At 44.1% G+C, this 24,108-nt stretch overlaps 2 protein-coding genes across 4 annotated transcripts in view; both read right to left on the bottom strand.

Moving 5' to 3' along the window:
* adam17a (ADAM metallopeptidase domain 17a) overlaps nucleotides 1-9,145 on the bottom strand; it is a 28,463-nt gene extending 19,318 nt beyond the window's left edge. Inside the window, 7 exon segments of the mRNA XM_083633922.1 lie at nucleotides 534-620; nucleotides 884-1,014; nucleotides 4,801-4,978; nucleotides 7,924-8,012; nucleotides 8,103-8,236; nucleotides 8,686-8,818; nucleotides 8,951-9,145. Of these exon segments, the coding sequence (XP_083490048.1) occupies nucleotides 534-620; nucleotides 884-1,014; nucleotides 4,801-4,978; nucleotides 7,924-8,012; nucleotides 8,103-8,236; nucleotides 8,686-8,818; nucleotides 8,951-9,056 (858 nt within the window). The 5' untranslated portion in view covers nucleotides 9,057-9,145.
* Nucleotides 9,146-10,113: 968 nt separating this feature from the next.
* Nucleotides 10,114-21,531, bottom strand: LOC310772726 (14-3-3 protein zeta/delta-like). 3 transcript variants are annotated; one of them, XM_083632630.1, is made up of 6 exons: nucleotides 21,436-21,531; nucleotides 20,442-20,875; nucleotides 14,037-14,160; nucleotides 13,236-13,399; nucleotides 11,472-11,567; nucleotides 10,114-11,199 (listed from the first exon to the last, which is right to left on the bottom strand). In XM_083632630.1, exons 2-6 carry the CDS (start codon nucleotides 20,733-20,735, stop codon nucleotides 11,125-11,127), a joined length of 753 nt encoding a protein of 250 aa, XP_083488756.1. In that variant the 5' UTR covers nucleotides 20,736-20,875; nucleotides 21,436-21,531; the 3' UTR covers nucleotides 10,114-11,124. The 3 variants fall into 3 exon arrangements, with proteins under 3 accessions (XP_083488756.1, XP_083488757.1, XP_083488758.1); XM_083632631.1 differs by having other exon boundaries at nucleotides 21,427-21,524; XM_083632632.1 differs by having other exon boundaries at nucleotides 21,440-21,513.
* Nucleotides 21,532-24,108: the final 2,577 nt, after the last annotated feature.

Below are 24,108 nucleotides of genomic sequence, written 5' to 3'. Positions count from 1 at the left end.
AGGGACAGCATTATGCTCAGTGAGGGACAGCCTTATGCTCAGTGAGGGACAGCCTTATGCTCAGTGAGGGACAGCGTTATGCTCAGTGAGGGACAGAGTTATGCTCAGTGAAGGACAGCGTTATGCTCAGTGAGGGACAGCCTTATGCTCAGTGAGGGACAGAGTTATGCTCAGTGAAGGACAGCGTTATGCTCAGTGAGGGACAGCCTTATGCTCAGTGAAGGACAGCCTTATGCTCAGTGAGGGACAGCCTTATGCTCAGTGAGGGACAGCCTTATGCTCAGTGAGGGACAGCCTTATGCTCAGTGAGGGACAGCATTATGCTCAGTGAGGGACAGCGTTATGCTCAGTGAGGGACATCCTTATCCTCAGTTTAACTTCTGGGAGTCACTCTAAATCCAATGGAGCTATCGCGATGCTGGGAGCTGTGATGTGTGATGCTGAAACGCCACAAACTGGTCCAGAAGTCAGTCATGCGATCACTTTACAAGGAACTACAACACAGAGAAAGACAGAGACAGGTGCACACACACCTGTTGGATCTGGACTCCGTAGCCTTTGAATTCATCGTCCCAGGTAGTGTTCCTGTAAATGTCATCCACTCGGTCAATCAATTCAATCTGGAGTAGGGACAGAAAATAAAACATCCAAGACACCACATCAAGGCACAGTAGCAGTTATAAATATATAAACATAGCATACAAACACATCAAATTTGAGTTGTAATCATACTGTATATGCATCATCTATACTGATTATAGAGAATAGCTCAGGAAGACATTTAAGGTGATTGAATTGGCAAACTTTATATTGTGCAGGCAGCTGTGTGCTTGTAAATATTACATGGTGAATCCTTGGTACATAATATAACACAAAGCTTGACCAGGTAGTTGAGAGTGACGCTCTCCTCTGAACGGCCCATGTGTTTGTAGAAGCGATAATCTGCAACCAGCAGCAGGGGGCAGGTGTTCTTCTTGTGATTGTGGGCTTGTCTCTTCTCTCTGTGGTGCGGCTCTGCGGGGGACCAGGCAGCAGGAGCAGGGAGAAAGAGGGACACACGGAGGGGGAAGACAGACGGGTAGAGAGAGAAAAATAGTCAGAGACAAACAAACATGGGGTAGAAAACAAATGAGGTCAGACATTTACATAGCACCGTTGTCAAACATGATGTCTCTATAGGTTGACGACACACAGGCAAAGAGAGTGAAACATATAGACCGAACCCAATCACCCAATTGTTTACAATAACGTCCGGGTAGACAACGGAGGCATCACGCACAGTTTAATGGAGCAGAGCAAACTGGGTGGCTAACAACTGAGATAAAAGAGAAAATGGCCTTCATATGTCATTAATTAACAACACTTTCACTAACGTTAGTTTAGAGACCTAATTTACCTGTTGGGTCACAGAATAAAAACAATTACAGCTTTAGTTCACCCAAAACTAGCAGCTCTTGCGACCAGTGGTATGTCACATTGGGTAGATTTGGTTTAAATAAGCAAAACAAAACATCAGATAGGTCAGACTACAGGTCAGACTACAGTGTTAAAGGGATACTCCACTTTTTGGGGAGTTTAGCTCATTTGCCACATCTCCCCCACATAACCAAGATACACCATGCCTTACCGGCACTGTCCGTGCAGTTTACAGTGAGCTACAGTCGTGAAGTTAGTTCGTATCGCCATAGAATGGAGGGTAATGGTACAGCCGTTAAAAATCCGCCGAAACACACATCTCACGGCACCAAAATACATGTTGTGCTTCAGGTACTCACCACACAATTAAATATTAATCCAAAATGTATTTTTGGAAGGAAAAGAGGTCGGCACCAGCCATGTTTACAAAAGTAGTGCTGGCTACCTCTTTTCCTTCCAAAAAGACCGATTATGTGCATTTTGGATTAATATTTCATGGTGAGTACCCGAAGCACATGCATTTTGGCACCGCGAGACGTGTGTTTTGGCAGATTTTTAACAGCTGTACCATTACCCTCCATTCTATGGCGATACTAACTAACTTCACGACTGTAGCTCACTGTAAACTGTGTGGACAGTGCCGTTAAGGCATGATGTATCTTGGTTATGTGGGGGAGATGTGGCAAATGAGCTAAACTCCCCAAAAAGTGGAGTATCCCTTTAACTAGGGCAGGGATACTCAACTTGCTTTGCCCGGGGGCCACTTTCGTGAAATGATAGAAGGCCAGGGGCCAGTTAATAAACAAACAATATACATTTTTCTGTAGCAGCAGATTGTAGGTTTTTGGGGTGTCAGCCAGAGTTTAGTCTGACAATGTTGTTAAGTTAGTACATACATAAGTGCCTAGGTAGCAAGCAGACGGCGGTATTTGACAATTTAGCAGCTAAATCATAGATTATTGAAAGTTAGAACACGGCTCTCTTGAATACTCGATTCTGATTGGTCAATCAACAAGATTCACCGGTCATTATTTCTCGACAACCGACCGCTGCTCTGCCACACCTGGATAAATCAGTTGATAAGAGCCTTTTGTCAGCAAGACACTACTAATTAGCCAACCAGTTGCAGCTGTGGTGTCTTGTGTGCCAATTATGAATGAAACCGCTTTGTCGTTGAAAACGCTATTAAAAAATCGATTTGAATAATTATTTTTGTCAGATTATTGAATGATTTAGTTGTAGGCCGTGTTCTAAGCGGGATAATGGATAGTGAGCCGGTGATTACTGGAAATAATGACCTTCAGGTGAATGATTAAGCCCTCCGCTGCGCGTCGGGCTCAATATCACCTGTCGGTCATTATTTCGCCAGTAATCACAGGCTCACTATCCATTATCCCTTACTTAGAACACGGCTCTCTTGAATACTCGATTCTGATTGGTCAATCAACAAGATTCACCGGTCATTATTTCTCGACAACCAACCGCTGCTCTGCCACACCTGGATTAATCAGTTGATAAGAGCTTTTTGTCAGCAAACACTACTAATTAGGCCAACCAGTTGCAGCTGTGGTGTCTTGTGTGCCAATTACGAATGAAACCGCTTTGTCGTTGAAAACGCTATTAAAAAATCTATTTGAATAATTATTTTTGTCAGATTATTTAATGATTTAGTTGTAGGCCATGTTCTAAGCGGGATAATGTATATTGAGGCGCTGATTACTGGGAAATAATGACCTTCAGGTGATGATTAAGCCCTCCGCTGCGCGTCGGGCTCAATCATCACCTGTCGGTCATTATTTCCCCCGTAATCACCGCCTCAATATACATTATCCCTTACATATTCCATATTCCAGACTGAAATGCTATAACAGAAGTGGAGTATTGACCAGAATGACATGAACATTTGGACACTTATTCAGCGGGTATCTTGCATGTTGCGTTCAGGTGCACTGTAAAAAAAAAAAAAAAAAAAAAAAAAAAATGCAATTCCATTGGGCCGCCAGTTGAGTATCACTGAACTAGGGTATACATCTTTGACGTTACAATTACGGCTGAAAATGACTACAGAAATAAACAATAAACAAGTTTGTGATATCTCCACAATTGAAATAAATGGGCAGGTGTCTACCCGGAAGGGGCCTTCGTTGTTAACGCAACGTCACGGTGATTGGGTCTATAGCCTATAAGAGTTCAATGCTAGAGTTATGCAAATACATAAGGAAGTAAAACAATGAGGCCATGCTCCAGTATCCCATTGTTAATTGCCCTCATTTTCACATTTAGCAACCTAGCTTATTTTTTGTTTGCCTGTGAACTGATTAAGCTATGTCATTGTTCTTCCAACCAGAGTGAAGTGAAGGGTGAATAGGGTCCATATGTTGTACAGACTGACCTAGGTGGCTTCTCCTGCTGTGCCACTGTCTTTACTGAGAGAGCCTTGTTGCCCCAGTCAGTCACCAAAGACCCTCCCCGGCCACCACGCACACACGCATGCACACGCATGCACGCACACACGTACCTTCTCGGCTTCTCCCCAGAGAAATGTATCTGCTATCATATAGTATGCCTCTATTCATTGCCTCCTATTAATCTTTCCCTCAGTCATGATGAAATTTCAAAAGGTACATTTTGACGGAGATGATGATGATGATAACTAAATGCATGAACTCTTATGACAGTCTGGTGATGAAGAGGAAGAGAAGAGGAAGCGGAGGCCCTTTTCTAGCATAAGGAGTGTGGGTGTGCTGCTCTGGCTTTCACTACAAGCAGTGGGAGTCCAGTGACGACTCACAGCCGTCTCACTGGGCAGCAGAGCCTCCAGGAATTTTAATGCCTCCTCCGTAAGAACCTTCACCTCTAATCACCTCCCAAACAAGTGCTTTCAACCAGGAACCTGTGAGGGCTATTTTAGAGATCTCCCTTGGCTCAGTAAAGCATTCGCTCATGCTTTACTTTCCAGCACAAAACAAAGGAATGAAAAGGCCTTTGGTTTTTACATAATACCCTCTTGTCAGTAAGTGTGTATGTGCACAACATAGGCTTTACAGATGAAAGGCTTTTATTAAAATGACTGTTACAGAATCATCCGCCCACCGCCTCCGCCCACCGCCTTTGTCTCACTACTACTGCCTCCTCCTTCCTTCTCGCCACCTTCCAACATTCGTTATCCTCCTACTCTCTTTATCTCTCTTCTTAACCATCCACAAACAAGGCTGTGGAATAGTCTCTAAGCTGTATCACATTTATCATCTGCATTTATGATCTATCCTTATGGCATATACAGCATCTTCCTCGCCTCCCACACATTTTCACAACATGAATGCGAATATGAAAACACACATGCATGCAGAACTCTCTAGGGGGAAGAGGGACAGCCATGCTCACCCTTCTCCTCCTGTCCCACCCAGTCCATCCTGGCAGTCTCTGGCAGCAGCTTCTGGGCCTCTGCGTGGATGTAGCCACACACCTTTGGAGAGGCGACGCGGCTGAGATTCCTGATGTCTTCAGAGCGATAAACCAACACCCGGCCATCATGGGGAGAATCTGTAAACCTCCACAAGGGCTAGATGGACAGAGAGAGAGAGAGGGGCAAGCAAGGAGAAAGAAGAGCACAAATAAGTCAGTGAGAGGTGGTCAAGAGGAGGCGAAGAAGGTGAGAGGGCTCAAAAGATTGGGAGGAGAAAAAGATGGGGCAACAAGAATAAAGAGGAAGAAAACGACAGAAGAGGGGGAGGAATGAAATGATAAAAAGAGGGAGAGGAAGATGGGGAGAGATATTGAAATGGATGATAGGGACAGGGAGGAGAAAAGGATCAGGAAAGCTATTCACCTTATGTTGCCACGCCCACTTATTCTCCTCCGTCAGACGCAATTGTATTTGTTCTTCCGGTTCAGCGTGCCGGCCGGCCGGTTGCATTGTAAACATCAATAAACTGGAAACTATGAATGAAGTTTGGCAACATTCAGCAGCTCCACTGCAGCGAGTGTGGCCAACTTCAGTTACATGCTCATAGCGTTACTGCTGCGAGGAGTCGATGGCTATTAATTACAATTAAGCACGTCGACAGTGTTTTCTCACTGCCAGCTGGGTTGACAGATACTAGCTAGTCCGACCGGTCACAGCCAGCGCTCGTCACTGCTCGTTAAACATTTCCAAATAGCCGTTATTCTGATAAACTGGTCACATATTTGGATGTTATGTTCTCATCCGAAAAAATATTAAAACCTTATAACAGTTTGGGTTTTTTTGCTTGAAAACAGCTTTTTGGCAAGTCTAACGATAAAGTTTTTTATAAAATGATAAAAGGTAGGAGTCATTTACTTCTGGGTCTAAAACGGAATAACGATTACAAAATGACATATGCAGAAGCCTCCTGATATGGGCAAATGATAAAGTGAATAGGATGGAAGAGATCAGACACATCTAACCATAGAAAGGCCACAGGCCCATGAGATTGGGCACTAAAATTTGAAAATGTATTTTCTCATTTTAAATGGCTGTATTTTTAGTATTAGAAAATGAAGACAAATAGTTTTAACAATTTTCTTCAAACAAATGGCCGTCCTTATCATCAGATACAGTGGGCTACAGGACATTAGGACCCAGGTAGCAGTCTCTCTCCTCCTCCAGCGCACTATTCAACAATGACTGTGGATGAGTATTGCATTTATACATTGAGATGACGATGACAGAATTCTATTGAAACCATTCACTATTCACACATACTGTATACTCTACTTATCATGTGCCTTCATGATGAGGATGATTAAGACTTCAGAATAAAGAGGAAATGGTGTTAGACAAATGGCATGGGAAAGCACCATTTGGACTGAACAAGCAAACAATGTTCTCTGAAAATATCTTCATAGAGACAGCAGGCCTAACTGATTAGAGAGGAGACATGGGTGAACATAAAAGCACATTTCAAACACTCCATTAAAGATTTGGTGCTGACTTCATTGCGACCGTTTAACAGTCAGTTAATCTCAATAATTTTGTTAGTTATTGCCCACATTAGTATTATGACCTTTTTTTAAATGAGCAGGCCTGACATCTGCACATCACTTCTGTGAAGTGTTGCCTCTCTACTGTTAAAGGTCCCAATTCGTGCAGCTGTAATCTCTTAAAAACGTGTGTCTCTGGTCCATAAAACATGATTCTGGATTAATTTGTCGAAAATATAGAAACCCCGTTTGTTGTGACGGAGTTGTCACTTCCTCATCTCGTTGCGTCCCAAGAATGGTCTGTTTCTATAATATATTCAGAACTAACAGTTCCCATTGGCCGCTGAGGGAGAGCCTGCCCCAGGCTCCCAGCAGCCAATCAGATTAGCGTCTGTGGACCAGCACGCTAGGTTGTGTCCACAATTAACGTATCGCTAACTTAACGGTTGCTACGCTAAAGAGGACATCTCAAAATGCCTAGACTTACCGAATGCACCTCCGCAGTTGCTGGATCACGTACATTTGGCGTCGCTCCAGCTAGAAGTGTTAATTTTGTGGCTATAGACAAAATGGTGCAGGTAGCTTGTGTGAGAGAGACGCGCGCAGTATGCTTGAGGACCATCGTGACGTCCCGGGCCGATACCCCGTCTGGGGGAACAGAGCGTTAGGGGGCGTGGCTTGAAGGAGACTGCAGGGGGAAGCTGGATAGGGACAAATCCAACTGTGGCAGTTCTGAGCTTGTGACCACTCATTAAGGTGCTCTTATACTCAAGCAAAGCTCCGTGGGGGTGGGGCCCCGCGAGTCTCCGTGAGTCTCCGTCAGACCTCGCGCTGGGAGTGATGCCATTATACTCAGAAAGTGATCAGCATGTATTGTACAATGGTGAGAACAGCCCGTGAAAAGTCGCAATGAAACGCTGTGCAGTACTGTGTGCGCTTTCACTCTCAAACGACCGCACATCAGCACATGAAGGACTCACCAAACTTGTTTTTACTGAAAGCCGTTTTTACTTCTCAGCCCTGATAGCCTACTACTCTGTGCTGCTTTTAATCTCTCTCAATAATGCTCTCAACACAACACATTTACTTGGTGAAATGACTAAAAACGAACAGTTGCAAATCTAAGTTTATAGCCTACCACATGGGTCAAGAAATGTGGCGAAAACACAGCTCAGTGTTCAGGGTTCAGTGGCTCGAAAGCAGCCATGTTTGGAGAGAAGCTTGCGCTGTTAGAAAAATAATCAGGCACAACGTGAGCGCCCGACGGAGCTAGCGAATAACCACGCCCAACAAATTTACGTAATTTGACGCGCCCGCCCCTCGCTCCACCCCCGCGCCCTTCACGGCAGGGTGAGCATAATTCAGCCTTTACAGGGAGGGATGACAGCAGTATATATGCATTTACAAGTAAAAACAGCTTTTGCACGGAATGGGACCTTTAAACTTCAGTCAAATTGCTGGTTAATATTTTTTTACTTACACATCTTGGGCACAATCGTATCCAGTAAGAATATTTATTTTTGGATTCCACTGAGCAATGTTAATAGTGTGGGTGCTCCTTACCTCTACATTGTACTCTGCTTCATCAGTTAGGATGTGGGCAGAAAACTCATCCCCATCTATATGTGCCTGCACACGTGAATTCTCCTCTCCTACAAAGTAAACATAGGAACACGATTTTGCAAAGATATTTACATACACAGATTATATATTATTAGACATATCCTAAATTCTTTACTCACCAACAACATGTCCAGTGAAGTAGTTCTGTAGCTGAACATCATAGTTCTCCTCCCTCCCTTGTTTATCAACAAACACAGCCTTGAAGTCCTCACTGAACAGGGCTGTGTTAGTAGTCAAGTAAAGCTTGAAATTTCTGAAACCAAAAACCAAAAAGAAAATGAAAATATGAAGCCAAATCGTTACAATATCCTGCTTTAATGATTTTGAGAAGTCATAAAGCATTGAGAAAGTGTTGTATTGGGCCTAGCCCTCAGGCTCTTTCTATGTTCGTGTCAACCCTACACTGTAGTAGGAGCCCTCCTACCGACCAGCCAATTTTTGTTAGGTAATCTGTGTCGGGCATTAAACTCACCTTATTTCTGCACTTTGAAGTCACAGGTAGGGTCGCATGGGGCAACCTTATAGCGGAAGCCTAGTTGTGCCAAAAAGTCCCAAAAGGGTTCCAATGGCTTCAAAATTGGAAGCCATTGGAACCCTTTTGGAAGTTCCAATAGAATAGGGTTGCCCCATGCGACCCTACCTGTGACTAAACCAAGGACTAAACCAAGGGTCAGTGAAGGACAGGTGTTGCTGTATCGTTACCTGTGCAGGGCTCTGAAGCTGAGCAGGCGCTCCAGGTGGGACTGGCTTTGGACATCCCTCTTCCTTACAGAGTGCAGCTGGAGGCCCGACCATGGCAGCACCTCAAAATCTGACAGCATGGAGCTCAGAGCCTCTGAGGGACAGAGGGGACAGCGATCTTACATTGCCAAGAAACTGCCTTTGTGAATTGAATCATTCTAGTAACTAAACTGCTATGACAATTAACGTTAACATTGACGTTAGCTTAGCTTAGCTCGCTACTTACCGAACTGCGGGTCTTCTTCCTGACTCTCTTCCGTTGTAATTCTTGATTTAATAGCACCGTTGACCAAACAAGGAGCCAGAAAGGCTATAAACAGTAAGTACTTCATTGTAAAACAGATGAACGGTCTACACCACTGCCGTCATATTGGTCACAAGCTCTTGATATGAAGAAAGCTACCTAGCTGCGCTAGCCGGAAGTACACCAATTGCAAAACATCCGCTTTTGCACCTCGCGTTACCAGGCTCTTCTCGGCAGTCGAGAGGGGAATAATCCTGTCACGAGTTGCAGCGTTTGCAGCAGTTTATCGAGTGTGTGTGTGCGTGTGTGTGTGTGCGTGTGTGTGTGTGTGTGTGTGTGTGTACACACACGCGCGCGCATAACCTAAATTAAGCGGCGAGTGCACTCAGCTACTGCGAAAATATCAATATCAATATTTTTTGAATCTCTTAAAGGAACACTCCGCCCATTTTCAACCAGCTTTGTATCATTAGAACATCAGTAGTATATCAGAAAACTGTAAACTGTTTTGAAGTCTGTCATTTAATTTGACAGTTATTGAGTGTTAAAGTGTGGACCACACTAACTCAAATTAATAACTCATTAACTCAAATCAACTCTCAATAACTGTCAAACTAGATGACGGTTTTTAAGTCATTCATCTAGTTTGACAGTTATCGAGAGTTGATTTGAGTTAATGAGTTATTAATTTGAGTTAGTGTGGACTTTAACACTCAATAACTGTCAAATTAAATGACAGACTTCAAAACAGTTTTCTGATATACTAATGTTCTAATGATACAAAGCTGGTTGAAAATGGGCAGTGTTCCTTTAATGCTCTTGTGAGATACTGCTCTACCAAACTGACAACTGACAAGTAACTAAAGACATTTAAAATGGCTGGACTAGTTTAAGGTGTTTTATAAATTTAAATCCTTACCCCCCCCCCCCCACACACACACACACACACGAGTAATAACTAAAACCAAGCATAAATAAAAATCATAATCAAAATCATATTCCTCATTTAACCATCAAAACTAAAATGTTACATTGCACTGTCAAGTGTTCTTAATGCTGAACTTTACTTTGCTCTGTGGATACTTAAATTGAACATACAACCAGTAAATTCCCATTGTTACATTACAACAAAAGAGGAACTTGGACTTGGTTTATAAAATGTTTTATTCATGATACATAGCTGATACATACTTTAGGGCATCAAACAGTTCCACAAGGCTTTTGGGGACTACAATCGATGATTAGCAAAACACAATAGTGGTCCAAATCTCTAATGACAATCACTGGACTAACCAAACCCCCTCTCTAGGATGTGTACAAACCTGCATTGAAAAGAACTCAACTGGACACGTGGACTTGGTGTGTGTTACAGCATTTTCTCCCATTCCAGTGTAATATCTAAATAGACATGCATGACATAATTGTCTTTTTCCCATTAGAAGGTCCCTGTAACTGGTCAGACAAGCCCCACCGTTTCCCCCCAAAACAGACATGCTTCAGTGAAGGAGTGGCACCATAACTAGGGCAGAAAGTGAGGATTTAACCAACGGGCACTACTTGGCTGTATCATAACAATTGTTACCAGCTTATGAAGTGCACTGGCTTTCCCTGCATTATGGAACTCATGTATCGGTTTCAAGTTGGACTTCAGCAGCTGTAACCGTACCACGTAACTGTAGAGACAGACGCACTAAAAGGGGATTGGGGGGGATCTAGTTCTTAAATCTAAAACATTTTGAACCCTATTGAGAAAACAAATCTGAACCTTTTCAGTTGATAGAACTTCAGTTTCCAATTGGTCAATCATAGGCCCTATATTCCTTTGCTTTCTAAACCAAATTAGGGTTTCAATACAAAGTAAAGCTATCAATACCTTTCTACAGCAGAAACTGCACATATGGAAGGCCAGGACAAACACAAACCAAAGGATTGGAGGCTTTCTCTTTTCTCCAGTGTCTTTTTTCCCAAATCCGCATTGTGGAAAGACTAAAATGATTTTATTTTTTATTTTATTTTTCATTTGCGTACACAGCTTTTTTCAGTAATGGGTTTCATTGGTAGAATGTTTTTAAGTGGAGCAATAAGGAATGAAGGATGTGTAAAAAGTTTTTTTTTTCTTCTTTTGGGGAGATGACCCCGACATTGAAGGTTTTCTTTTAGTTTTCAGTCTCGCCGCCCTCTCCTGCTTCTCCGCCCTCACCCTCCTCAGCAGCGTTATCAGATGTCCATAACTGAAAAATAAGAGAAACCGGAAGACAAAGACAGTGTTACATGTTTGACCAGCAGCATAATTTGCTCCCTTGCTTAACCCAAATATTATCAACCATATCTTCAAATAAATATATCCTGCCCAACTAGTAAGTTTGCTTCCTAGGCTGGGGAATCTGAAGACCGATGGAACTAAGACCAGTAAGACTAGAAGTTGGGACAAGCAGTGCGGTGCTTCCACTGTGATGACCATCTGTGTGTGTGTGTCCTGTGACAACAGGAGGACAAAACTCACTGTCAGGTTGTCTCTGAGGAGCTGCATGATGAGAGTGCTGTCTTTGTAGGACTCCTCGTTCAGCTTGTCCAGCTCTGCGATGGCATCATCAAATGCCTGTTAGCAGAAAGGAAAACGTTAACACTTCAATTACTTTGACAGCATCAGGGAAACAATCAAATCATCTAGAGAAGGAACCTGTGGTGCAAGTATGAAGCTTCTGTCATGTCATGTTTTGTCTTCTCAAAAATGTGTCCACATGGCACACGGTTAACACCATGACACCACAACGTCCCAATACATTATGGATAAGAACGTCTGCTGACCTTCTTAGCCTTCTACTGTCATGTACTGTTCCTGACTTATTGTCTTCTCAACGAGAAATACCGCATTGCGGTTGTATGCCTCCGCTAACAAGTGAGCAGTCTACATCCATGTCTGTCCAGACTCAAACAAGCACAAATACCTTGAAGCCCACAGCGCAGTGTGGCCATTCAGCCTTATGGCACTTTAGGTCATGTTTGGGAGTACAACACGGCTAATCGTTTTCAACATGTAAAATGGTCCTACCCTTACCCCAAAACCACCCACATCCCCCCCACCACTCCCCTCAAAAACCCCAACTATCTATGGCCTTCCTATCCCTAGCCCCACCCCTTTACCTCACCACGGTCTTTCCCACCACCCAGAGCCCCCTATCCACTCCCTCCTCCCACCCCTCCAACCCTGACTCTCTATGACCTTCCCATCCCTAGCTACGGCCTATATCCCCCCCAGCCCCGCCTCTTACTGATCACGCCTCTTCCCACCACCCACATACGCCTAGAGTAGACATTCCCCCAACCCACCCCTCAAATCCCGACTCTCTATGACCTTCCTATCCCTAGCTACAGCCCCTTTTCCCAAGCCCCGCCCCCTTCCTTGACCCCCCCCACCCATTCCCCTAGCCACCCGTCGAACCCCGACCCTGTCTACGACGTTCCTATCCCTAGCTATGGTCCCTTTCCCCTTCCCACCACTCCTAGCAACCCCCCCACACACACCTCAAATTCCGACTCTGATCTTCCTATCCCTAGCTCCGCCTTTTTCCCCTCACCTCACCCCCTCCCACCCCTCGAATCCAGACTCTACGACATTCCTATCCCTAGCCATGGCCCCTTTTACCTAGCCACACCACCCCTTCTTTGATGGAACAGACATGCAGCACAGTAACCTTGAACTTTGACCACCAAAATCGAATCAGTTCGTCCTTGAGTCCAAGTTGACGTTTAAGCCAAATTTGAAGAAATTCTCTCAAGGCGTTCCTGAGATATCGTGTTAACGAGCATGAAAATGGCGGTCGTGAGGTTACAGTGACCTTGAACTTTGACCACCTAAATCTAATCAGTTCATCCTTGAGTCCAAGTGGACGTTTGAGCCAAATTTAAAGCAATTCCATCAAGGCGTTCCTAAGATATCGCATTAACAAGCATGAAAATGGCATTCGTGAGGTCACAGTGACCATGAACTTTGACCACCAAAATCTAACCAGTTCATCGTTGAGTCCAAGTGGACATTTGAGCCAAATTTGAAGCAATTCCATGAAGACGTTCCAGAGATATATCGCGTTAACGAGAATCGGACGGGCATACGTACGTACGCCGAACTGACAACCCGAAAACATAAATGCCTCCGGCCACAGCCATCACCGGGTGGAGGCATAAAAATGTGTTCGCACGGCACACAGATGTCACCATGATGACGCCACAATGTCCCGATACATCGTGGATAAGAACGTCCGCTGACCTTCTTAGCCAAGGAGCACGCTTTCTCTGGGGAGTTGAGTATCTCGTAGTAGAAGACTGAGAAGTTCAGGGCCAAGCCCAAGCGGATGGGATGTGTGGGATCCATCTTGTCCATGCTGATTTCAAATGCCTGCTGGTATGCTTTCTGAGATTGGTCAATGGTATCTGGGGACACAAAGGAAGGAATCAAACAGATGAATGACAGAAATGTTGTTTATTAGCACAACAATGAATTCGTTTAGGCGAGTGGCTAAATCTGGAAGACACTATGCTGCTAATAAGAGAACATTCAAAGCAGAGTTTAAAAAAAAAACTCTTAAACTGGTCACAAAACGTCCACCCTGTGGGAGAGCTGGAGGCCCGCTCGGTTGGCCGACACCCACCACTTTATGCCCTCCTATGAGACAGGGCCCTGTGGTCGCGCGAGTGTTACGCACCAACCTACTTGACATCATTTCCAGCTCTCAGCATGACCAAATCGGACACATTCCTATTTGGAGTGTGAAGGGGCCCAGAGTCAAAAAGGGGGATGTAGAGGCTTACTTTAGCTTTTACAGATCATTAAAAAGACGTCCTCTACACATCACACATGAAGAAAAAAGAAAAGTTATACGTAGAATAGTTTAGGTACAATTCCCCACCTTTGCGTTTGAGAATGTTGCTACTGTAGTTGCAAGATAAGATTAATTCTACTTCAGATTACATTTATTCACTTCAAAAACTTAATTTGGAGAATTTATATTGAACACCTTAGAGAAGGCGTTTGTCCTTTTGAAGGAAGGGACCTCACACTTCAACTCACCTTTCTTGTCGGCTCCAGCAGCAACTTCGGCAAGGTATCTGTAGTAATCTCCCTTCATCTTTAGGTAGAACACTTTGCTCTCTGGATTCGTGGAGTTTTCAATTAAATATTTATCCAGCAGTTGCTGTGAAGTGTGAAGAGAGAAATGACAGGATCAATAACTTTGTTAAAGATTAAAATGTGTAGACAATCATCAGCCCAAACCAGAAGAACACTAGACAACATGATCACAATGTCACACAAAAAAAAAAAAAGAATGTCACCATGTCAGACGAGGTAATCATTCTGCCATAATTTCGTGACGTCTCTTGGCCGGGAGAGTGACAACACTACAAGTCTGATCCCGACCAGGACTGCCAACTCTGATGCAGAACATCGGGAACGACACGCATGCCACCACAAGTCCATTTTCTCACGCAGTGAAAAACAGAATCAAATTGATAACCTCACAGAGTGAAAACATGACTGACAGCGCATGGACAGGTAAGACAGACAGCACAGTGCCACAGCAGAAAGCGAGGAATAGCCTATAGGTTACAAAATCTAGCCTGGTATATTTGTAGCCTACAATATAATAGATTGTGTAGCTCACAGCATGCTGCTGCGGCTCTCCCTCTTCTCTCTCATCAGGCAGGCAGAGTGTGTGAGTTGCTATGGTTACGGGGCGTGTTTTTCCGCATTTCAAGCTGAAGTCAAAAGGAACTCGTAATAGTTGTCAAACTACATGGGAAAATAATTCAGCACGATGAAAAGACTAAGCATGCCAGTCTTTTCATCTGGGTGTCGTGAGGCGTCCCAGACGCCCGAGTCCGACGCTGGTCTTTGATTCTGTCACACTACAAACAAGAGGTAAAGACGGCCGTTCTTTGTTCCAGACGGTCATATTCAGGCCCGACGCTGAAAATGTGTCATGTGCGACCAAATCGTTTGAAAATGGGGCTGAATTCATGTAGTCTGATCCCGGCATAAGACACACTGAGGGGGGAAGATCAGTAAACTAGGATTTGATTATTATGATTATGGTTTGTGTGTCAAAAAGACTGGGTGGGCCACACCCATCATGAATGCCTCTGTTAGCCTCTGTCCACCAGAGAGCACTACTTCCTCTGCTCTTCATCGCTGTATACCTCAGTGATCAATGAGTTTAGTTCCTCTCTATCAGGAGCCAAGCACATATGCTCACTCAGCGCTCATCCAGTAGTCGTTTAAGGACAGGATCCATTTTACATTGTCAATTGCAGCTCAAGTCTTTCCAAATAGTCCACAATCAGGCCAGGCCTCTTCTGTCTTCATGGCTGTCCTTTGCCCAAAATCCCACACTGGTTCTATGAACACTGTTCCTTCGTTATGACTGTATAGCTAAGCCTACTGTGTGAACAGTTCCTTCGTTACCACTGTATAGCTAAGCCTACTGTCTTCCTGCTGACACACTGGTTCTATAAACACTGTTCCTTCGTTATGACTGTATAGTTAAGCCTACTGTCTTACTGCAGACACACTGGTTCTATGAACACTGTTCCTTTGTTATTACTGTATAGTTAAGCCTACTGTCTTACTGCTGCTGACACACTGGTTCTATGAACACTGTTCCTTCGTTATGACTGTATAGTTAAGCCTACTGTCTTACTGCAGACACACTGGTTCTATGAACACTTCCTTGGTTATTACTGTATAGTTAAGCCTACTGTCTTACTGCAGACACACTGGTTCTATGAACACTGTTCCTTCGTTATGACTGTATAGTTAAGCCTACTGTCTTACTGCAGACACACTGGTTCTATGAACACTGTTCCTTTGTTATTACTGTATAGTTAAGCCTACCTGTTTTACTGCTGCTGACACTGGTTCTATGAACACTGTTCCTTGGTTATTACTGTATAGTTAAGCCTACTGTCTTACTGCTGACACACTGGTTCTATGAACACTGTTCCTTGGTTATTACTGTATAGTTAAGCCTACCTGTCTTACTGCTGACACACTGGTTCTATGAACACTGTTCCTTGGTTATTACTGTATAGTTAAGCCTACCTGTCTTACTGCTGACACACTGGTTCTATGAACACTGTTCCTTGGTTATTACTGTATAGTTAAGCCTACCTGTCTTACTGCTGACACACTGGTTCTATGAACACTTCCTTGGTTATTACTGTATAGTTAAGCCTACTGTCTTACTGCTGACACACTGGTTATATGAACACTGTTCCTTGGTTATTACTGTATAGTTAAGCCTACCTGTCTTACTGCTGACACACTGGTTCTATGAACACTGTTCCTTTGTTATTACTGTATAGCTAAGCCTACCTGTTTTACTGCTGCTGACACTGGTTCTATGAACACTGTTCCTTGGTTATTACTGTATAGTTAAGCCTACTGTCTTACTGCTGACACACTGGTTCTATATGAACAATGTTCCTTGGTTATTACTGTATAGTTAAGCCTACCTGTCTTACTGCTGACACACTGGTTCTATGAACACTTCCTTGGTTATTACTGTATAGTTAAGCCTACTGTCTTACTGCTGACACACTGGTTCTATGAACACTTCCTTGGTTATTACTGTATAGTTAAGCCTACTGTCTTACTGAGGACACCGTGGCCTAAGGTGTAATTTAGCACCCTTGAAAACATCCCATTTCATTCCCTAGTTAAATGTCTTCCCAAATGTTCCATTATCAAAGTCTGGGAAACAGATCATGATGCAAGGCCAAACACCAGGCCAGTGTCCCCAAACAGCCCTGGGGTGCCACCTGTGTTACATCATCCCACCAGCAGACACTACTGCTGAACCCACCTGTGTTACATCATCCCACCAGCAGACACTACTGCTGAACCCACCTGTGTTACATCATCCCACCAGCAGACACTACTGCTGAACCCACCTGTGTTACATCATCCCACCAGCAGACACTACTGCTGAACCCACCTGTGTTCCATCATCCCACCAGCAGACACTACTGCTGAACCCACCTGTGTTACATCATCCCACCAGCAGACACTACTGCTGAACCCACCTGTGTTACATCATCCCACCAGCAGACACTACTGCTGAACCCACCTGTGTTCCATCATCCCACCAGCAGACACTACTGCTGAACCCACCTGTGTTCCATCATCCCACCAGCAGACACTACTGCTGAACCCACCTGTGTTACATCATCCCACCAGCAGACACTACTGCTGAACCCACCTGTGTTACATCATCCCACCAGCAGACACTACTGCTGAACCCACCTGTGTTACATCATCCCACCAGCAGACACTACTGCTGAACCCACCTGTGTTACATCATCCCACCAGCAGACACTACTGCTGAACCCACCTGTGTTACATCATCCCACCAGCAGACACTAGTGCTGAACCCGTGAGGACCATGCTCACAGAATGAGCATGTACATTTAAAAAGCAGAGGCCGCTCAGTCTCTGGCAGGCAAGTTGAGGATCCGCCCTACTGTACTGTAGGTTCATGACGACAGTTAGCCTTGCAGATGGGGAAGTTCAAATGTGACGAGTTTCATTCTGTGCAGAAGCAAAACCACCAACTTCCTTTAAGTAAAATTACCCTGAAGTTTTATATTCAATTCCGCCACAGATTTAATGCAATGATGTTTATACAAAACAGATTTGATCGTAAATGAAATTAATTAATGAAATTAAGTCGCATGAAGGCTACATGTTAACAGCCAGGAAGAGTTGAATATGGCTGCGTTGTTAAGACAGCAGAGGGATTTTAACAGCAAAAAGAGTCATAATTATGTAAATTACTCTACACGCTCTAGCTCAGCCACCTTCCTTTTAAGGGAAATGGGAAGATTACTGTGGCTAATCTGTGTCAGTGAGACCATGGCTATTGGCTTATGGTCAAGTTAACAGATTTAGAGAGCAGATTAAACCTTACACCCAGGATGAAAACGCTTCCAACACCTCAGGCTCAAACCTAATGAGAGTCCTGACCCAGAGACAGGTACTGTCAATACTGGTGGATCAATACTTATCTCTCTGTAACTTCAACAGAATTTTGATCAAAACATTTTGATCAAAAATATTTTTCTTAAAAAAAAAAGAAAAAGAAAAAAACCCTGGGGGAAAAGAGGCTGGCCCAGCCCGAGCCCTACCCACCGCAGCAGCCACTCCCCAGCCAGTTACTGACAAAGACTGGCTCAGCCGAAACACGCGCATGTCTCAAGTGCCGAGCATTCCTCTCTCATTGCATGCACTGCACAATAGACAAGCAGAGGAGTCGCCTCGCTCACAGTGCTTTCACACAAGGCTCTGATTTCACACAGACAGCCAGGCCAAACCGTGCTGCTGCTGGATGAAAGCCTAACTCACTACATCGCCGAGTGCCTTCACATCTGCGTCTAGCAGGAGTTGAACTTGCTGCTGTTCTTACTGTCAAATCAATAACACTATAATTAACAGTGGAGTTTTCAGTTTGAGAAGGGGCTAGGTTTCCCGTTTTGTTTCTCATCAAATGTGATCATCAAGACACAATATTGATTAAGAACAACATTGGGGCATCTCCATGACCAAACCTAGACAAGAGTTTGACTTTGAAATGTGACTTGCCATGGTTATATGCCCCACCATAAGGACATCAGACAAGCCTAGACTGTGGTAGAATGGAGTGGACAGTGAACATCGACTTCTTTTTAAAGAACAAATGGCTTTTGTTGCAAGCATTCTACTGTCAACATGAAGTCTGCAATGTCATGTTCTGGAGGAGAGTGTGAATACCCCGAATCTGTTCAAGTGGACAGGTGCCACCCTGTCTGGTCTAGGAGCCCTGCATGCCATCTGACATGGAAACAAAGCATCATCAAGCCACTGCTGCCTCCTAACCGAGACCTGAATGCTCTCAGCTGAGATGGAGTCTGACTGCACTGGTTTCACTGAAGTACTGTGCAGGAAAGGAAACCGTCGAGACGAGGGGAGCGTGAACAGATAACTGGTCTCTTGCAGTCTCCGTGCTGCTCCGTGCATAGCTAACCTGTCAGGGCTCTGCAGACAAGTTACGGCATGAAGTGTTACACCCGCCCTCTTCTTCCTCTAACACACCCTCAGTCAACACTCACTAGCAGAGATAGGCTGAGTCAGGGACATGCACACACACACCTCCAAAACACACATTTTCTCGCATGGGAAGATGGTTGAAAATGAACAGCCCCTACAGCATTGCACTGCATTTTTAAGGCCAGCAGCTCAGGGAAATCATCTCAATCTTACGGCTAAGCCTCCACCTTGATCTCCTCTAATCCATTATCAAGGCGGGCTGGAAATAATGTAAAGCAATATTCCCTGCTGTTGCCTTGGATTAAACAAGAGGTGAAAGCGTGCCACCTCCCAGGCCCTGAATAGGAACAATAACAGTGACTGTACTCCAGTACAACTACACCTGACCTGGCAGTGCACAAACTAATGTCTGAATTTCAATAGGTGGCTCAGTGGGGGGTGTCATTTCTAGTGACCTGAACAAACTAGGCCGTGGCTAATTCACAAAGTCTTTTATGCATGCAAAGTCTTACACTTGGCTAACCACATTGCAGTTCTATGTATGTGGCAGATGGGACTGCATGGTTATCAAACACTAACAGGGAAGTGCACGTTTTCTGTCCCACCCATTCAGACACACCTTGCTGCTGGTATTGTTGTCCCTATGACCTTTCATCGGTTCACGCCCTCAATGTTTCAAGCCATTGTTCCAGTTACAGATTCCCAAAAGGCAGGAACGATGGGCGGACTACATAATACTTCCTTGTCCTCTCCGACAGAGGCCATATTTATAGAACAGAGGAGCTCACAGGAAATGGGGGAGATGCCATTTGACACACATTATTAGACTAAAACAACCACATCATTTCCGACTATGGATTGTGCTAAAGGCGTGTGTACAGAATGATGTGGCATGCTTAATCCTAAAGAGTAGGACCACATTGCACATCGAAAGACTCAACACAATGTGTTCGGATGACGTTTTTTTTTTTTTTTTTCTCCGTTGAGCAAACGTGATTCCTTCTGTCAACTGTAGGGCTATTGAGCGACCAGCGTGCTTCTGACAGCACAAAGCACTGCTCTGCTCTCAGGAGAAAATACTTTTCTCTTTCACAACCGATCAAACAACGCGACAGAGATTGCAAGGTCCCAAAAGAAGCAGACAAAGTGAATAACTGAAGACTAGTTTTTGCACTTCACTGCCAACAGGAGTGGGGCAGTAGCAATGAAAAACACCAGTAATTATGTGCCAGCTGATAGCTGATTCTATTGGGCTGTATACAATAATGTTTTAACTGCAACCTTAATGAGCAAAGTCATTGAAATTATACAATTCCAGAAAGACGCTTCCCTAATAGACTTATTGTCAATTGAATCTGCATTGATTTTCAACAATGGTAAAACATGAGACTTTACCAATACGTCCTGGCAGATTTGCCGCAGCTCAGCTTCCACCTTCTCCCGATATTCAGTCACCATCTGCTGCTTCTTGTCGCTTCCATCGGTCTTCTGTCCGATGCTGGAAATCACCCTCCATGCCGACCGTCTCGCTCCGACCACGTTTTTGTAAGCGACGGATAGCAGGTTCCTCTCCTCGTTTGACAGCTCGTCCCCCTTCTCTGTAACCTCCTTCATAGATGCGGCCATATCATCATAGCGCTCAGCCTGCTCCGCCAACTTGGCCTTCTGAATAAGCTCCGTTTTATCCATAGTTTATATTTTTGTATTGCGGTATTCACCGGGGATTAAGAAAGCAGAAGTCCGGGAATGTGACAGTCAAGGAATGCAAGTGGTAGTAGGGACAGCGCAGGGTCGATGGACAACCTTGTTCCCCACAGTAACGTTACAAGCTGCGAAGAGAAATGATGGCATTAGCATGCTGATGACAAACATTCAAGGCAAAACAAGTTTTCATGGAGACAATAACGTTAATCTGCTTGTATTCATCTTGAGATCGGAGAACATGCACCCTCATTATATGGATGGGAGTTAGCTGGGTAGCTATGTGCGAATGCGGATCAGATTCCATTAGCACTTAAGGCTAGCTAACGTCACTAGTTAGCAGCTCGCGTTGATCATCCCTAAACATATCTGGTTAACGTTACTTAACTGTAATGGCAAGCTAAAGTCATATCGCTAACGTTAGCTGCGGGCATCGGAAGCAGAGAGCTGCTGCTAAACACATTTCGCCACAAAGCTGGCTCGTACACCTAGCAGGGTAGCGTTAGCAAAAGCTAACTAGCATAGCTACTCGGGCCACTCCTTTCAATAAAAATGTAACGTTAATGTTGCTCACACAAAATAGCTAACGTACTAAGCATGCCAGAATTTGCCTTCGATTTACTAGGCAACCAGTGTATACACATTCAAAGAAAAAACAGAAAAGAAAAAGCTACTCAACGATTCTGACCTACTGAGGTCCAAATTTGCTCCACAAATTGATCCGATTTGAGAGATTGGTCAGAAAGGCAAAGAACAGCAGCAGTCGTGAAATCCAACTGAACTTGCTAAATGGGGCGTTTTAACTTGATTTTGTAGCTCCAATCACACATCGTTATTTCACTTGATAGACAGTCATTTCTAGAGGCATCAACCAGTAGTTGCTTAGCGCGGGGAAAGGGGCGGGCCTTAAGGGTAGTTTGACAGACCAGTAGGCTGCAGTTGGGGCCACGGGGTTTCCTCCAATTAGAGCAAGGGAGAAGACGTCACCGTATTGCCATGGTGATGCTCCTCCAATCACACACCCCTTTCACACGCTGTGTAGGCAGACGCTACGGAGGCGGGCGTGGCACTCACTCTTTTTTAGTGATAGACATTTATCTTTGACATAATTTTCCAAACTAGTAATTTGGGAATGATGTGTTCAGTTATTATACACTGATTGTAACCGTTATTATCGGCCTACATATACCGTTATATATATTACTACGTCATAAAATCGAGCCCTTTTGTCACTTTGTACCAATGTTGAGCTCTGTGTCTGCCTTCCCTTCCACTCACCCCACTGCAATGTGTAAAAACAGCATAGCAGCGATCCCTTTCAAGTGTTACTTTGCAGTCAGTCAGACACAGTCACCCTCCTCCTCCTACATCCCATTTCTGGTTTTAGCCAGACACAACTCTCCTCGACTGGCTTCGCTCCAACTCAGATACATTCTGTCATGGCAGATGCGCAGCCGAAAGTGGTTTGGTTTGATCAGATTTCTCAAATCTAGGATATCCAGTCTAACAGCAGCCTAATTATCCAGTCTGACTATGGCAGGTCTCATGCTGTCACTGCAAACAAAATCCCAATGTCATTTTTCCAACATAAATATTTTCTTGCTGTCTGTTAAGATATTTCAACTTTTGTATTATATATTATATCATTTTCAAATTTTGTATCCCCCTCCCCCACTTCTTCAACCTTCCTCTTGGCAGTCCAGCCTGTATTTTTTACTGCATTCAAATAATGGCAGGCTGCATTAGCTGAAGCTGAAAGGTGGGGGCTCCAAACTCAGAAGGGGCCAAAGACACTCCCTTTAGATTACATTACATTAGATTTAGATTACATCCCTTTACATTACATCAGTCCCACCATGTAGAGCACCACTGTCCCGTCTGCTCCAACCCAAACCCCAGGAATCTCTGACTTTGAATGGTGAGAAATCAGACTGACCCATGCCACATATCTCACACAGGGGGGAAACAGATGACACAGTCCACAAATGCTCTGACGGTTGTCTCTTTCTTTAGGCTCTGTCTCATCAATTATCCTGTCTCGATGACGGGACGTGCTGTCCCACTGCATTTAGGGGGATGACAATAGCCTCTGTACATCCGGGGGAGGGATCGGTTACCATTCTGGAATGTTCCCTAAGCTTGGAAACATGTAATTCTACCCCAAAACCCTTTGGCTCTATGGATGAGCAGACAAGGAAGGGCTCACATAATATGGCAGTATTCCTGTATTTTCACCTGTGTAATGCACTGACCGATTGGTTTAGTTTAATTACCTGTTATATTACCTGCAACAAGGCTAAGTCAGAACCTAGCATATGGCCATCGCGATACAGCGTTCACGAGCATCTGCACTCAAATTGGACTGGACAAAGCCAGATATAGGGCCCGCTTGCGATGGCCAAAAATAGCAGAATACTACAAACCTGTATAATGTGGATGTGAATGTAGGCTATGTATGTTATGTATGTTATATTTATGGAATAGAAATAGTGTAAACAAATTAAGAGGCAATATCTCGCATATTGAGTTTTTCTAATACGGTAATTTACTTTGAGTTATATGAGAAAATTAAGATTCCATCTACCACCACTTGCAAATCCTTCAGTGATCCCTGTGCATCTGCTTACCTCACACCTGCTATCGCTCTCACCTTTGCACTAGTTTGACCTCCACCCTGCTTTACCTTTCAGTCACACAGGTAGGCAGGTCAGCAAGCTGCTGAGAAACTGAAAAGGTGTGGGCTTACGTCATGCTTGGAAACCCCTGGGTGTGTTGTCTCACTCTCCACTGAAACCTGCCTACCGCAACAGCTCTCGTTTGGCCTTGCTGACACATCAAGAGATTGACACCCACTGGTGTTATGTTATGTGGCAAGTTAATTAAAGTTTGACTTACAGAAATGTGTGATCCATTACTCATACAATGATGACACTATTATCCTGTGCCAAACCAATATACCTACATCATAAAATGTTAATCTTGTGATTAAATGTCATTTGTCATATTGACACATGAGTGGTTAACATACATCTGAGGCTTCTTCCCATACCATAAACATTTTTTAGCTTTCCTGAGCATACATTCCCATGGAAAAGTTATGCATAGTTTATCATTCCTGGCAGACAACAGTGGCTGATGGAAGCTTTAATCTCAGCCTTGACTTGTTCAAATGTTTGCGAGCTTCACCAACAAGCAGATCAGTGTAACATGGCAGTAAGGAAAGGATAGCAGACAACGCCACCTTTGGAATTTCACCCAATGGAAGTATCACTAGAATGAGACCAAATACCCAAGCAAGATTCATCCACTGAGGCCAGACGCATTTCCAAATAAATTAAGATTAAAGTACAGACAACTGTCC

Source organism: Poromitra crassiceps (assembly GCF_964638095.1).
Source record: "Poromitra crassiceps genome assembly, chromosome: 3".
NCBI lineage: Eukaryota > Metazoa > Chordata > Actinopteri > Beryciformes > Melamphaidae > Poromitra > Poromitra crassiceps.
Note: the sequence above shows the minus strand (reverse complement) of the source record. Positions and strands in the feature narration are given on the sequence as shown.

Excerpts from the sequence above, each read along its gene's own strand:
- LOC310772726 (XM_083632630.1), bottom strand. The coding sequence starts at position 20,735 with ATGGATAAAACGGAGCTTATTCAGAAGGCCAAGTTGGCGGAGCAGGCT. Across the intron at positions 14,161-20,441 it reads AAATCTGCCAGGACGTATTG|CAACTGCTGGATAAATATTT; the intron begins GTAAAGTCTCAT and ends CACACTTCACAG. Across the intron at positions 11,568-13,235 it reads CGTGCTCCTTGGCTAAGAAG|GCATTTGATGATGCCATCGC; the intron begins GTCAGCGGACGT and ends TTCTGCTAACAG.